This window comes from Gracilinanus agilis, chromosome 1 (genome assembly GCF_016433145.1).
Source record: "Gracilinanus agilis isolate LMUSP501 chromosome 1, AgileGrace, whole genome shotgun sequence".
In the NCBI taxonomy this organism is placed as follows: Eukaryota; Metazoa; Chordata; class Mammalia; order Didelphimorphia; family Didelphidae; genus Gracilinanus; species Gracilinanus agilis.
In genome coordinates this window covers 184,922,819-184,939,490 of record NC_058130.1, presented here as the reverse complement: position 1 = coordinate 184,939,490, position 16,672 = coordinate 184,922,819, and the positions used below count along the sequence as shown (strand labels likewise).

The following is a 16,672-nucleotide window of genomic DNA, read 5'->3' as shown; positions in this document are numbered from 1 at the left end:
AAGGCATGTAGGTATACATAGTATACAGTCTCTGCCCTCACAGAGTTCATAGCACAGGGAGGGAAATGAGACAAATTAATATGAAAGGATGATTAGTAATAGAAGGCAATGGTTTTAATAGGTGACATCAGCTATGTGGATTTTGCTTTCTATATAGCAAGTACTTTTTCTTTTCTAACCATATTACAATGGTGCTAGTGGCAAAGCTACCATCCGAGAGGTAAAACTACCTTTTAAGAGGCAAACTAAATGGGAAAAATGTTCTAGCCAACTGAATAGACCTTGTTCATCTTAACATGAGTAGCCAGCTGTGAAATTAAATGCCAAAAATTTACCAGCCTACACAAATATTTGTCAACTTGGCTGAAGTCAGTAAAGCAACTATTAAAGCAAGCCACAGTATTTTCTACCTATCCTACGAAAACTCTCAAGCTCTACAGATGGTGTCTCAGATCAATATCAACACTATCTTGAGCAAAATCTTCTATGGAGACAAGATTCTAGCACCAGTAGAGCTTGCCATCATTACTGAGCAGGGTGTTTAGATTTGTTTTTTTCTTCAGTTCCCAGAAATAATGGCACTTTCCCCTCTAAGCCCTTTTCTCAAGCCATCTTTCTATGCAACCTGCCTCTCATACCAGATTTAAGGCTAACTGCTGCGGTCCAGCTGAGAATTTCCAGAAGTCTCTCTAGAACAGAGAGGAAGTGGGAACATTCCCCGATCCTGCACATTCCAGTCTCTGCCCGCCAGGGCTGGGCACTGAGAACCTAATTCTTTCAAAAGAATACCACAAAAGCTAATGGCACCAGTCTGATGCAGGCGATGCGAGTGAAGGGAGGGAAGAAGAGAAAGGACTAAAAAAAAATACCACATGAATTCTACTTTATGTCTTATCACTGCATCTCAGGAAAGTCCTGAGAACTCTTGTTATCTTAATCCCCAATGGAGTCAGCACTCAGAAAATCCATCTTCTCTCCAGTTTTCCTGAATAAGTTGGCAGAGAGATAATGATTTATCCTGAAGCTACCCAGACAGAGGATGAAATTTCAGATGCCTTTATTCTTCCCTCTCCCACTCCCCACCTCCCTCAACCCGTCATCACTACTTCACTAATCACAAATTTATGGTTTGTAAACAACATATATTTTCATCTTATCCGTGTATTTGGGCCATATATAGACTTTCTTATCCAGTCATGTGTGACTCATTCTTACACACACACAGTCATACACACAGAGCTGACTGAACTCTCTAAGGGCTCATTTCCTCAGCAGAGCCAGGTCTCCAGGCAAGAGTTCTGAGAGTAAGAGCTTCCAAGTCCCTACGCCCTTCTGCCCCCATGATACTTTAGCTGGAATTTTTCCTTTTTAAAAAATCTCAGCACCAGAGGACCTCTCTCTATTCCATTTAAATTGGCTACATATTGAATGATCAATCCTACACAAAACTAATGGCCCAAGTCCAGGTAAGCCAAGCCAAGCCCAAGGGTATCTCAGCAGCCAGAAACCCATTCCACTACAAAGTCTCCTATTCACAGACAGCTGGCCACAAACAATGCAGTTCCCCTTGAACCCACATAGGAGGGAAGGGGCTGCTTCTCTTCTGCCCCAATCCATACTATTGTCTTAGAAATCATGATGTCCTGACCAGACTGACATGACCTCAGGCTGAGAGTGAGGGGCTAGAGAATACTGAAACCATCCCCCCTTCCTCAACCTCCCCTCCCAGGCCTTTTTCTTCAGACACACACACATACACGCACAGTAGCCTTTTTCCTTTATACTTACAGGATCATTGATGGTTTCTGAGAAGAGGGGTGAGTGGTCTGAGAAGCAGGACAATATCAGCTGAGCCAGTACCAGGATGAAGTAAATATAGAAAGTGACATCACGAAATATATCAATTTTATCACTCTGAACATGAGAGAAAAAGACAAGAAAGACTCAACTTTAAGAACTTCAGTTCTGGGGTGGGGGGGTGAAGGGAGGGTGAAGGGGAAAGTAAAAACATGAATCATGTAACCATGGAAATTTTTTCTAAAAAAATATAATATTTAAATTAAAAAAAAAAAAAAGAACTTCAGTTCTTGGGGGTGTTAAGGGAGGGGGAAATATGTAGAAAACACAGGCAGCTAGGGTAGCACAGTAGATAAAGTGCCAGACCTGGAGTTGGGAGGACCTAAATTCAAATCTAGCCTCAGGCATTCCCTAGCTGTGTGACCCTGGGAAAGGCATATAATCCTGATTGTCTAGCTCTTGCCTCTCTTCTGTCTTAGAATTGTGGTTACTAAGATAGAAGGTAAGGGTTTTAAAAAAAAAAAAAAGATGTAGCAAAACAGACACCTAGAACATACCAATTCTGATCCTCATCCCCACCCCACCTGCAGCCAAAAATGTCCAATTTGGGAAAATAAAGTCATTCCAGGGGCATCTAGCCACTCCACCTGGGATATTCTACTATGTCTACTCCTACCACTAGCACAAAATGAACCTACCAGGTAAGAACAGCAATGTAAATTTTGAAAACTTGATATAAAACAACACTGCTCTGAAATGTGGGTCTATTTAAGGAATAAGGAAAACTGCTTATGGAAACACATGGTAATGTAATGTATAGAAAGCTACCTAGGAAGACTTTGGGTCAAGTTCCACCTCTGATTCATAATAGCTATATTACGTTAGGTAAGTCTCTTAATTTCTCGGGGTCCTAGATAATTCCCTAATAATTGCAGAAAGACAATCTGTTTTGGCAGAAGGAGTTTCCACAATGGGAATTCTTTATAACAAAGAAATCACAGGTTCATTCCCCCAAATCCCAAAAGTATGCCAAAAACTTCACAGAAAGAAAGCTAAATGGACATCTATTTAGCTCTTTTAGAGAACTATACTCTGCTTTGTTAAGACAAAATTTAGGGGCAGCAAGGTGCTCAGAGGATAGAGTACCAGACCTGGAACAGAGAGGACCTGAGTTCAAATCTGCCCTTAGATGCTTTCTAGTTGTGTGACCCTGGGCAAGTCACTTACTCCTGTTTACCTAGCCCTTGCCTTCTTTCTTAGAGTTGTTACTAAGACAGAAAGTAAGAGTTATTTTTTTAAAAAGGCAAAACATTGTCAATTTTTAAAAAAGCAAGATAAGGTTCAGCCCTTTCTACTTAAAGCATTTTTTTAAATAACTATTTTTTTAAGCCCTTGGGCTTTATTTTAAAAAAAGCACACACTTAGAAACAAGTAAACACATCTTCTCATCTCAGAGACAGAACAAGAATGCATCACACAGAGGTTATTCTGGAATAGGCTTTTCCCTACTCAGGGAAGAGGGTTGCCTCCCTATTTGCTTCTATGCTAAAGGCCATGGGATGATCGCATGTATTATTGTCTATAACTAAATGGTTGATCTACAAAGCACAATCCATCATATGGAAGTCTTATTCCCAAGTTGGTCTATGACCTCAAAGGACAAGGTGTGGTGTCCCTAAGCTCATAGAAGCTATTCAGATCCACAGACCATCCAATACCCAAGAACATGAAAAGCAGGCACCATTCATGGGTGGGACAATATTCAAGGACAGGAGGTGACCAAGTGACCACTTACCGCTCTTAAGGCATGAAGGACTTTGGATCGAAAGACAATGCCAGCACATAGAAGGGTAAGAAGCCAAAAAGTGAGCAAGACCCCTGAGGACTGGACTCCTTTCCTTCTCTCACACTGAATTAAAAAGGTAGCAAGCAACTGGAAAAGAAATGAACACAAAACACACACACACAGGAAACGATTAGAAAGATTCCATATTTCTCAGAGTCCTTACAAGAGTCTGGGGTGATTAAAAGAACCAAAACACATTTCCCTTGGCCACCAATGTTTCCCAACTGTTGATTGATAGCAAATTTTTACCAGTAAACAAAACTTTGGCTACCAAACATCTGTACTTCTGGATTTTTTTTTAATGATTTCACCTTGTCCTCTTAGTGGTGACTATCATTTCACAAAAAGACAGAATGATTTCTATGGGGCAGGCTAAGTAAACCTCTACAATGCCAGGTTATTAAGCAGAGTTTCCAGGGGATGGTAACAGATTTCTGCTGTTCCATTAATTCTTCTCTAAAACCTACCAGTTGCTGTGGTCATGCTCAACTGCCCTTAGGAATAAATCCAATCAGGTGTCTCTGGTTCCAGGAAAAACATGATGGTTACGGAATTAGAAACAGGACTTTCCCACTTCTCTAATATACACATAGCAGGATGTATGGATGGATGAAATTATACCATTCTGGTAGATTTGCTCAATTCTCAGTCATCCCTGCTCCTCTCCCCATGGTAGGATGAATGTCAATTATAGCTAGGCAATTATGCCAAGAGCAGATAAGCAACAAAAAAAAGACTCAAAATGAATGGGATAAAGACTAAGGAGGAAGATATAAGAAAACTAGGAAGAGACATTTGTTATTCAAGTCCAAAAAAAATTCCTCTTCTCCCCTAAAATCATTTCTCCCCCCAACAAGGACCAACACAAGACAGTTCATACTTGCCATTGTTATGCCCAAAAGTGTAGGGCTGACTAGAAACACTGGAGCCCGATATATGCTCTGACTTCTTTCCCAGAAAGAGTAGAATAGGTCTGCCCAGCAGACTATCCATAGCAAAAAGCCCAAGGCCTGAAATAGAAACACACATTTTATACTATCTGCTTCCCATCTTCATTCCCTTGGGACTGGGAGTAGAGATGATAATCAGGGTCCAGTCAACCAACAAAAGATTATTATCTACATTCTCTGAAGAGAAAAGAGAAGGAGGAGAGGAGAGGGCAAAGGGAAAAATAAGGGCAGATATATAGCTATTTTGTTAGGAAGCTCAATTTCCTCCTTCCACAGTAGTAGCAGATTTACCTTTCATTCTCAAAATAGTAGGAAAGGATTGACCCTAAATATTAAAACAGATAGGACCAAGAGAACTTGGTCACCACCTTAAGGTTAAAAGATGAGGCTTTTGTTCTAATTCTGAGAACACCATCCAGAAGAGGTGAGGGCAGAGATTAAGATAAGTGATCAAGATGTTGTGACATCTCTATAAATCTGACAACCTCTCTTTGCTGGGTTGCAAGGAATACCCTTTGGCTGGTGTATTTGTTGACCCATATATACCTCACTGATAACCATCTGACTAGGTCATAGCTATTGTAGATTTAAGGCCTGACACTAGGGACTGTTCTAGGAAAGGGATCAGTCAGATTTCCCATAAGAGCTGAGATAACCACAGTGGAGCAGAGCTGAACTGAGGTAAGCCCATATGGAAAATGTAGACTGGGGGCCTCAGACAATCCATACTCAAATAAGCAAAGGCTGGACTACTTTCAAGTCAAGCAAGAATATTGTTCCCCAAATGTTGTCAGTAGAGGGCAGAGTTTTTCCTACAGCAGCCTAAAATATATGTCAAGAATAAATTACAGGAATAACTAGGTAGCACAGTGGATAGAGCACTAGTCCTGGAGTTGGGAGGACCTGGGTTCAACCTCAGATATTGCCCAGCTGTATGAACCTGGGCAAGTCATTTAACCTCAACTGCCTAGCCCTTACATCTTTTCTGCCTTGGAATCAATACTTAATATTGATTCCAAAACAAAAGGGTTAAAGAAGGGGGGAGGGAAGAGTATGCTGTTGACCTCAACCTATCTATTCCCTCATTTCTGACCCCACAAAATACACCCATAACAAAATCACAATCACTTACAGTTTTGGCTTTGTTGAGATGTATCATTTGGATATAGCCCCTGTTGTGACGACAGAGATAAAGGAAGTAGAATGGAAAGCAAGCCCAGAGGTAAACACAAGGCACCCATACCAGGACCGTGTTCTGAAAGCACTTGGTGAAGTCTGGATTGTCCGTGTACCAGGTGATGTTCCAATCCTAAAAAGACAAAATCAGGAGTTCTGTTAATGGAATCAAACAGCACCCCAAGACCCATGCGCAAAGCTTCTGTGACTCCCTCAAAGGACCTGGTCCAGATACCAAAGCTATAATGAGCAATTCTGATATCTGGGACAGGTCTAGGAAAAAGTAGCACAATATCAGGTTTTATTTTATTTTTTTTGGAGCAGGGGTGGGGGAAGGTAATGGAGGAGAAGACCTCATCGCCTTGGGGAAACAAAGCACTGTGGGTAAAGAAACCCCAGGTCCAGGAAGACATCAATCTCAGCACCACACTATTCCACAGTGAGCCAAAATCCAGAATATGGTAGGTTCTAGCAAGGAGGAGCTTGCCTAGAGTGCAATGGGCTACTGAGGAAAGAATCTGCCTTTGGTAGTTTCCTATTTTAACGAATCAGACTTTCTAACTAGGTTCTAAGAATTCAGTTATTTCCAACTATTGAATGAGTGAACGTACTATTGGAATTCTCCAAATTTTAGCAACAAGCCTAGTTACAATTCTACCAGAGACTATGACTTTGAGAAGAGATCATCTACATACAATTTAAAGGGGAAAATAAGATTAAGGTAAACAATATCTAGAGGTAGCTAGGTGGTTGGGTGGATATGAGTATTGGGTTCAAATTCAGCCTCAGATACTTACTGATTGTGTTATCAGGGCAATTCATTTAACTTCTGTTTGTTTTAATCCACTGAAGAAAGAAATAAAAGGGGGCAGCTGGGTAGCTCAGTGGAGTGAGAGTCAGGCCTAGAGACAGGAGGTCCTAGGTTCAAACCCGGCCTCAGCCACTTCCCAGCTGTGTGACCCTGGGCAAGTCACTTGACCCCCATTGCCCACCCTTACCAATCTTCCACCTATGAGACAATACACCGAAGTACAAGGGTTTAAAAAAAAAAAGAAAGAAATAAACAAACCACTCTAGTATCTTAGCCAACAAAACCCCAGGTGATGTCCTATATTCCATGCACTGGTGATGTACTATATTCCATGGAGTCACAAAGAATGAGACACAACTGAACAAAAAGACAATGCCAACCAATAAACATGTAAATATGACCAGAGCTGTATCTTGCATTTATATAATGTAGAAAAATTCCTAGGATGGGGTGCAATTGGAATTTTTGGTAAATGTTATCAAATTTTAACACATGCTAAAAGAAGATCTCTATGGTGAAGTCTGTTTCATTTTTTAATGAAGAATTCAAGAATCACAGAAACACAGAACATTAGAATCAGAAGGGACATAAATAAAAGCCATCATTTTTATGTAGTACTTTAAGGGTCACAAAAATTTAGCATATATTATCTAAAGAAAAGGCTTTGATATTAGAAAAAGAGGTAATATAGAATAGCTATCTAGGAGGAAGAGGAATACTAGCAGGAAGAGGGATACTGGGCCAAATTATAAAATGAGGTTAAAAATAGCCACAAATATTTTCCTAAAGGCAGATTTGGGTAGTGAAATGCTTATTCAGAACACAATATCTATGAATGGGATTTGGATTTCTGAATTCATTGCTAAAAATAAAGGAAGGAGTTCTTCCTTTATTTTGAATGATTGATTCAAAATGATTCAAAATATTGATGAAGCTCATCCCTCAAGGAAAGGTAAGATTAGATTTGGAGGTAGTTAACATTTATATAGCACTTACTATGTGCCAGGCACTGGGCTAAGTGCTTTACCATTATTATCTCAGTTCATCCTCACAACCACCCTACAAAGTAGATCTGGTATTATTCCTATTTTACAGATGAGAAAAATGAGGTAAACAGAGGTTAAGTGATTCATCCAGCTATGAAGTTATCTGAGGCTAAATCTGAACTCAGGTCTTCCTGAATCCAGGCCCCACTTTCTATCCACTGTACCAGTAAGTTATCTCTTCTTTTCTTTCCGTTCTTTTTTTAGTCATGTCCAACTCTTTGTGATCCTATTTGGCAAAGATACTGAATTACTTTTTTTTTTAAACCCTTGTACTTCAGTGTATTGTCTCATAGGTGGAAGATTGGTAAGGGTGGGCAATGGGGGTCAAGTGACTTGCCCAGGGTCACACAGCTGGGAAGTGGCTGAGGCCGGGTTTGAACCTAGGACCTTCTGTCTCTAGGCCTGGCTCTCAATCCACTGAGCTACCCAGCTGCCCCTTAATTCATGATACTGAATTACTTTTGCCATTTCCTTCTCTACCAGGCAAATCTAAGAAAAGGGTTACTAGAAAGGAAAAGGAAAAGAGAAAACTCCCTAGTTTAACTAGCAAGCTAGACATTATGATTATAATGAAGGGGCAAGAGAAGCAGATTTCCCTACTAGGTCAATGATCCATAAGTACTGTTTATTAGAGGTTTAGAGTTGTAAGACAGACCTTTCAGTCCATCTACTCTAAGCCTCTCATTTTACACAGAATCAAAGAGGTTAAGCGACTGGTTGAAGGTCACACAGAAGCTGGACCCCAGCTGTTATCTGATCAAAATAATTCCAAATGTTTTAAGCAGAACTTGTCTTGGGAGACAAGGAACCATCAAAATGAAAAATATTATTTATCCAGCACTATTTATTTATAGACCCATAAGCTTACATCTACTTTTTTAAATGCTTCTAATTAAATTTATTTACTAAATTTACGGTCTATGATTTATAATGTAATACTACTATGCTGTAAGAAATTATAAGCAGGATAATTTCAGAAAAACCTGGAAAGCCTTATATGAATTTGCAAAGTGAAATAAGCAGAACCAGAACACTGTACAGAGTAATAGCAATATTTTTTGATGAACCACTAAGTGACCTAATTATTCTGAGCAATACAGTGATTCAGGTCAATCCCAAAGATTCAATGAAAAATGCCATCAAGCCTCCAGAGAACAAACTGATAAACAAGTCTGAATGCATTTGAAACATACTATATTTCACTTTCATTCTTCTACTTCTTTTTGTTTGAAATTTCTTCCACAAAATAACTATTGATAATATAGAAAAATGTTTTACATGATTGCACATGTAAAATCTGCATCTGATAGTTTAACACCTCGGTGGGAGGGGAGGCAAGGGAGTTTGGGAGTGAAAGAGGAGGGTAGGAAAGAGGGAGAAAATTTGGAACTCAAAATTTTGGGAGAAAATGTTAAAAAACTGTTTTTACATATAATTGGGGGAAAGTAAAACATTATTTAAAATTCAATTAATTAATTTGTTACATTAAAGTTCCCAGGAGTCTCCCCTTTCTTCTCTTCCTTTCCCCCATTAGAGAAGGCATTATGGGACAAAAAGATATCTAAATCTATATCTATATAAACCATGTCTTACTTGTTTCTATTTATCATTTCTTTCTCTGGAGGTGGACACACACAAATTCTTCAAACAATATATCTGTTGTTATATATAATGTTCTCTTGGTTCTGCTTGTTTCACTCTTCACAACTTCATGTAGGTTTTCCCATAGTGTTTTTTTTTTTAATTAACCTGCCCATCATTAAAAAGAAAAAAAACCCTCTTACTTTCTGTCTTGGAGTAGATAATGGTTGGTTCCAAGGCAGAAGAGCAGTAAAAACTAGGCAACTAGGTTTAATGACTTGTCCAGGGTTGCACAGCTAAGAAGTGTCTGAGGCCAGATTTGAACCCAGAACCTCCCATCTCCAGGCCTGGCTCTCTGAACCCATCTCCCATCTCCACTGAGCCATCTGGCTGTTTTTTGCCCATCATTTCTTATGGTACAGCAGTATTCCATCACAATCATATACTACAATTTGTTCAGCCATTCCCCAGTTGATGGGAATTCCCTCGATTTCCAGTTCTTTTCCACCTCAAAGAGAGCTGCTATAAATATTTTAGAATATATATTTACATACCAATTAATGACACCATGAACAGGGAGTTCTTTCTTAAATTATACTAATATCTATTTTAAAAGCTAAAGCAAACAAAAAGACTAGGAAGTTTCAAACCACACACAAAAAATACTGTAAGGTCAATTTTCCACTTTCATGACCATGAACTTTTAAAGTTTTAAGACAACCCTGTAAACAGTTATTCAATAAGGTGAGCTACAAGTTATGCCCATGTTCCATGAAACCCTTCAGGTGTATTGGAGTGCCATTTGAGGACCTTTAACTAGAGTTGTTTCTAAATTGTGACTAGAAGGAAGTCTCTTTCCCAAGAATTCTCTTCTTTAAGTATGAAAAGGGGAAGAAATAAATATTTATGTAGTGCCTACTATGTACCACTGTGCAAAGAGCTGTACAAATTCTCATTTGATCCTCGCAACAATTCTATAACTTGGGTGCTGTTATTATCCCCATTTTACAGTTAGGGAAATTAAGTCAAACAAAGGTTAAGTGACTTGACCAGTCACACAAGTAGTAAATGCCTGAGGTCAGATATGAGAAGTCTTCCTGACTCCAAGTCCAACCATTCTACTTACTGTGCAAGCAACTGCCTCTAAATAACCACATTTGGCTACTTTTACATGAGAATGTGGCTTATCCTGAGAATTATAACCCTGAACTATGTGATGACTCATTAAGTAATTCAAGCATATCACCACTAAGAATGGGAACTCAGTAGAAGTATGGCAACTATGTGCCAGGCACTATGCTAAGTGCTTTATGATATCTCATTTGATTCTCAGAACAATTCTGCAAGGTAGGTGCTAGTATATCCATTTTACAAATTAAGAAAACTAGGAAAACAGAAATTAAGTGATTTGTACAGGGTCACATAGCTAGTGTTGGGGGCCAAACCTGAACTTAAGAACTTAGATTTTCATGACTCCCAAGTTCGAACCCTGCTGCTTTGCTATCTAGCGCCTTTTCCCACCCCCTCACTACCCCCTCCCATCCCACACCTGGCTTAAAAACTGCACATTTCCTTTGTCCAAGGTCTTTTTATTTAGCAAAAGACAAATAAATAATACTGTTTAGAAAGAATGAAAGGCAAAAGACAGCAGGAATTCAATTTATCTGATGTTTACTAAGCCCCTACTATGTGCAAAACCCAGCACTAGGGACATGTAAGTACTATTGATAAAGTGCCTACTCTCTGGAATCAGGAAGACCTGGGTTCAAATCAGGCCTCAGACACTTCCTAGCTATGTGACCCTGGGTAAGTCACTTAACCCCAACTGCCCAGACCTCACTGCCTTTCTGTCTTAAATATATCCCTTGTATCAATTCTAAAACAGAAGGTAAGCATTTGTTTGTTTGGGTTTTTTTAATAGCATGGACAAGATCAAGATACAAAGGCAAAAATAAAAGATCATCCCTGTCCACAAGAAGCTTACATCAAGAAAGAATTCGAGTTATCCTGAAGTAGTCTTAGCTAACCAGGCTTGTTCCTCAGGATTTTGTTCTGCATCCTTGTCACATCTCCCTCTGTTATTTCACTTGTGGGTCTCATCGGTTCCCAAGGATCAAACTATCATCTCTATGCTAATGATGCTCAAATAGATATTTCTAGTCATAACCTCTCTCTTAATCTCCAAACTCACATTTCCAACCGACTGTTAGACATCTAAAAGTGGATGGCCCACACATCTTAAACTCAACATGTCCAAAGCTGAACTCATTATCTTTTCACCAAATCTTTCCTCTCTTTCTGAACTTCCCTATTAAAGCTGGATGGAACCACCATCTTCCTAGTCATTCAGGGTGGGAATCTAGGTATCAGGCTCAATTTTCTCATTATTCCCCCACCACATACCCAATTTCTTGCCACGTCCTATTCATTTCACCTTAATAATCTCTCATTTATGTCTTCTTCTCTCCTCCACAATGTCACCTAACCAGTGCAAGTCCTCATCATCTCACATCTAGACTATTGAAACAGCTGGTGGGTCTGCCTGCCTTAAGTCTCTGTACATTGCAATCCATTTTCTACTTGGCTGCCAAACATCTTCCTAGAGAAACCTCTTCTCTCTCTCTCTCTCTCTCTCTCTCAGACATCCACACACCCACACATACACACACACACACACACACACACACATTTAATAAATTCAAGCAGCTCCCTATCATCTCCAAGATCAAATATAAATAAAATCTTCTGTTTGATGTTCGAAGCCTTTCATAATCCAGACTCCTAATAACATTTCCAGTCTTTTTATACCTTCCCCTCCTGTCCTACACAAAGGCACTCTGCAATCCAATAATACGATTTTCTTTGCTGTTATTTGAACTGTATATTCAATCTCCCAACTGGGATTTTCACTTTTTTTGTGCCTGGAATTCTCTCCCTCCTTATCTCTGGTTTCTGGCTTCAAGTTCCAGATAAAATCTCACCTTCTATAAGAAGCTTTTCCTATTCCCTGCTTAATTCCAATGCCTTCCCTCTATTAATTATTTCCAATTTACCCTGTGTATAGTTATATAGTTGTGGTCAGGTTGTCTCCCACATTGGCCTGGGGGAATCCTTGAGTACAGGGGCTGTCTTTTGCCTTTCTTTGTATTCCCTGAGTGTCTCTAGGGACAATACCTGGTATAAATACATATAACTTAATAAATGCTTGTTGAGTGACTAACAAGACTTTCCTATAAAGCTAAAATTATAAAGCAGGTCAAACTTGTGCCTAGAGTTTCCTGTCTCCTCTTGCTCATTCACCACACCCCAATACATTGCCCAGTTTCCCAGGGCCACATTGGGGCTCTCTCGACTCTAGGACAAAATATAAATTGCTGTTTGGCTTTTAAAGGCCTTCACAATCTGGCTTCTGCCTCACTTTCCCACTTCTTCTAGCTAGAACTTCTTCTACTAGATAGAACTTTCCTCCATGAACTTTAGCTCTAGCAGCAACCATCCCCCGACATTCCTGTTCAGGTCTCAGTGTCTCATCTCTTATACCTAAGTCTTTGCCCAGGCTGTCTACCAGACCTGGGAGTGTACTCCCACCTCCCACATTCACTTCATAGAATCCATTTCTTACTTCAAAGTTCCTACAGAAACCCTAACCTTATCGCTAACTTCCCTCGCCCCTCAGGTGCTATTACCATCTTGCCAGAAATTATTTTGTATCTATTTTGTACTTAATTTTCTATACAAGACATTTCCCCTATTGGAAAGTAAGCTCCTTGAGAAAAGGAGATAAAGGCTTGATGAAATGAATTGAAGCCTCTTCCTAGTGTCTCATGCTTCAGACTTTGCCTGTCTCTCCTTCTCCACTAGAAAAAATAATAATTATTATTTTTGCATGTTCTCATTTTCTAAGCCCTGCTGCTCCCAGCCAAACTGATCAACTTGCTCCTCTTATTGTAAAAAATAATTGAATGGTTTGATACAATCCACTCAGATTAACAACTTGTTTGTCCTTTCACAGGAATCCTCTGAACTCAATACCTTAATTAGAAAAACAAGAGATCTAGAATCTCAAGAAAAAATCATGAGGAAAAAGTATGACTGAGAAGGGAATTGCCAGACCTCAATTTCTATTATTTATAATCCACAAAACTATTTAGTACTGCTTAAAAAAATACAAAATTCACTTAGTAGAACAAGACTACAATAACAAGAAACAGAAGCCTCAAAATATGAGGTTCCTTTTTTGCCAAGAACTTTTGGAAAAGAAGTTTGAAAGAAAATGGGTTGAGACTAGTATTTTATACCACATGCTACAATAAATTTTCAATGGCTAAACAACCTGAAAACAAAATTAGAAGATACCAAGATCAATTATCTTATCTTTCACAGCTATGACTAGAAGAATTCCTTACTAAATATGAGAAGAAAGAAAAAATTAATAAAGACAAAATACAGGTAACCTTTCTACATCACAATTTTCCCCATCATGGTTTAGATATATTGTAGGCCAGTATAAGAAATTAAGTGAATATTTTTTGGAGGGGATTGCAGAAGGTGCAGACCAAATGTGAAGGCCAGGAAAAAAAGATGGTAAAAGTTCAGAAACTTGGAAATGCATAAGATATATGTACAGTATTGTATAATACCAATATTTTATCTTTAATCCCATAAATAAACACAATTTCTATTTTTAAAGTTAAAGTAAAAAGTTAAATTTTGTGAAAAGAACACCAAAGCCAAAAAAATTTACCCAGATTTTCCAAATCATGGGAACACCATGTCCCTAATTCTCACAATGTACAAAGGATGCCTGTAGTTAATTCTGCCTAAATAAAATTCAAAAATTATTGCATAAATAAAATCAATGCAGAAAGAATATGCAAATAAAATATAGAATGGGAGTGGGGAATGTACATCTAATATTACAATTAAAAATGTGAGATCCAGAATATACAGGGAATTGACATGCATATAATGCCTACAGTTTTTAACCAAGAGATAAGTAATCAAAGGATATAAATAAAAACATTTTTCAAAAGAACTGTAAGATACATTAAATAATTTCATTAAACATAATAATAACAGTGAAACATCAAAACCTATGGGATACAACAAAAGCAGTAGATGAAAATTTATATCTCTAAATGCATATAGTATTAATTTTTTTTAAACCCTTACCTTCCGTTTTGGAATCAATATTGTGTATTTGCTCCAAGGCAGAAAAATGGTAAGGGCTAGGCAATGGGGGTTAAGTGACTTGCCCAGGGTCACACAGCTGAGAAGTGTCTGAGGTCAGATTTGAACCTAAAACCTCCCATCTCTAGGCCTGGCTCTCAATCCACTGAGCTACCCAGCTGCCCCCTTGCATATAGTATTAATAAAATAGAGAAAGAACAAATTAAAAAATGGGAAATGCAACTTTAAAAACTAGAAAAAGAACAAATTAAAAATCCCCAACTAAACTAACCAAATTAAAGATCCTAAAAATTAAAAGAGAGATTGATATATTTGAACACAAGAAAACCACTGAATTGAACCAACCAGGTGGCTCAGTGGATTGAAAGCTAGGCCTAGAGACAGGAGGTCCTGGGTTCAAATTGGACCTCAGACACTTCCCAGCTGTGTGACCCTAGGCAAGTTCATTTAATCTTCATTGCCTAGCCCTTACACTCTTCTGCCTTGGAACCAACACACATTGATTATAAGGTGAAGGATGAAGGTTTTTTTTTAAAGAAAAGAAAGAAAGAAAAACAATGAATTAATAAATAAGTCTAGGAGTTAGTTTTATGGGGGAAAAAAATCAACAAAATAGATTAGCCACTGGTTAAAATGATTTAAAAAGAGAGAAAAATAAAACCAAATATTTTGCTCAAGTATATGCCAATAAATTTAATAATGGAAGTGAAATGGAAGCATATTTACAAAAATACAAACTGCCTAGTGATGGTAAATCTATGACATGTGTGTCAAAAGGGCACACAGAGCTCTCTCTCTGGGCACTTCTGCAGTCACCCATCAGTTTGTTACTAGAAAGCCAGAAACACTGGGGGCAGAGCTATTCCCCTCCCCCTCTCCATGCTCCTGAAAACATTTCTCACTACCCCTGCCCCTCTTCCCAGCAACCCAATGGGAGCACTTCCTCCCTCTCTAGTCTGGGGTAAGGTGCTGGGGGCATAGCTCATGCTGCAGGAGGGTACCTCGCAGAGGGCACCCTGTTGAGTCTGTGGTGAAGGTGAGTCCTGTGGTGCAGTTGGAGAGGAGTTAAGTTTGAGGGGAGCAGAGCTCACAGTGTGGCACATAGCTGGAGGGAAGCAGGGCACTGGGACCACTGCCCTCCTCCTCTCCATACACAAACCTCTCATCACTCTCCCCTCCACCCAGAAGCCCAATGGGAGCACTTCCTCCCTCCCCTGTCTGCGGTAAGGTGGGGTGGGCAAAGCGGGGTCTGAAGCCAGAGCAAGGCACTCAGTCTGTGGGGGTATGGGGCATGGCACTTAGTCTGAGGGATTGGGATGGAGGTGGGGCTCAGCACTCTATCTCTAAAAGGTTCACCATCGCTGACCTAGACTATCAAAGGAGGAAATAGAATATCTAAATAAACCTATTCTATAAAAAGAAATTGACAGGCCATAAATGAACTTAAAAAAAAAACACACCAGGACCAGATGGATTCATAAGTAAACTTTAACAAATATTTAAAATTCAACTAATTCCAATATTAAATAAATTATATGAAATAAAAGGGAAAGAAGGAGTTTTACCAAACTCCTTTTATGAAGCAAATACACTACTGATAACTAAACCAGGAAGAGTGAAAACAGAAAGAAAATTAAAGACCAATTTCATTAATGACTATGGATGCAAAAATCCTAAAAAAAAAAATACTAGTTAGGAGACTACAACAGTACATCACAAAGATTATACATTGTGACCAAAATGGATTCATACAAGGAATGCAAGGATGGCTTATAGGGAAAACTGTCAACATAACTGATTACATTAAATAACAAAAGCAATAAAAATCACATGATTATATCAACAGATATAGGAAAAGCTTTTGATAAAATACAACATGCATTCCTATTAAAAACACCAGAAAGCATAGGTAAGAATAGATTTTTCTTTAAATGATAAAAAACATCTACCTAAAGTCATCAGAAAGCATTATTTGTAATGGAAATAAGCTAGAAGTCTTCCCAATGAGATCAGGAGTTAACAAAGGTTGAAGAGAGACAAAAACATTAATACATAGTGGAGCTATGAAGTAGCCCAACCACTCAAAGTATCACTTTGAAATTATAGGAGAAAAATGAGGAATCTGGCCATACAATACTTTAACCCAGAAATCCCAGAAGGTTCAATATGTCAGAATATTCTCAACAGAGAAGTAGCAAAAAACTGAAAACAAATTGAACAATTCTTTAATTGCCTATAATGTAATGGAATTATTGATGTTCTTTAAGAAATGATA

At 38.7% G+C, this 16,672-nt stretch overlaps 1 protein-coding gene across 1 annotated transcript in view; it reads right to left on the bottom strand.

Moving 5' to 3' along the window:
- The window catches only part of ABCC1 (ATP binding cassette subfamily C member 1), a 115,082-nt gene extending 99,582 nt beyond the window's left edge, over positions 1–15,500 (bottom strand). The window contains exons 1-5 of the mRNA XM_044678427.1: positions 15,399–15,500; positions 5,726–5,902; positions 4,528–4,653; positions 3,593–3,730; positions 1,789–1,914 (exon numbers count right to left, since the gene is read on the bottom strand). Coding sequence (XP_044534362.1) covers positions 1,789–1,914; positions 3,593–3,730; positions 4,528–4,653; positions 5,726–5,902; positions 15,399–15,500 — 669 coding nt within the window. The remainder of the gene's footprint in view (positions 1–1,788; positions 1,915–3,592; positions 3,731–4,527; positions 4,654–5,725; positions 5,903–15,398) is intronic.
- Positions 15,501–16,672: the final 1,172 nt, after the last annotated feature.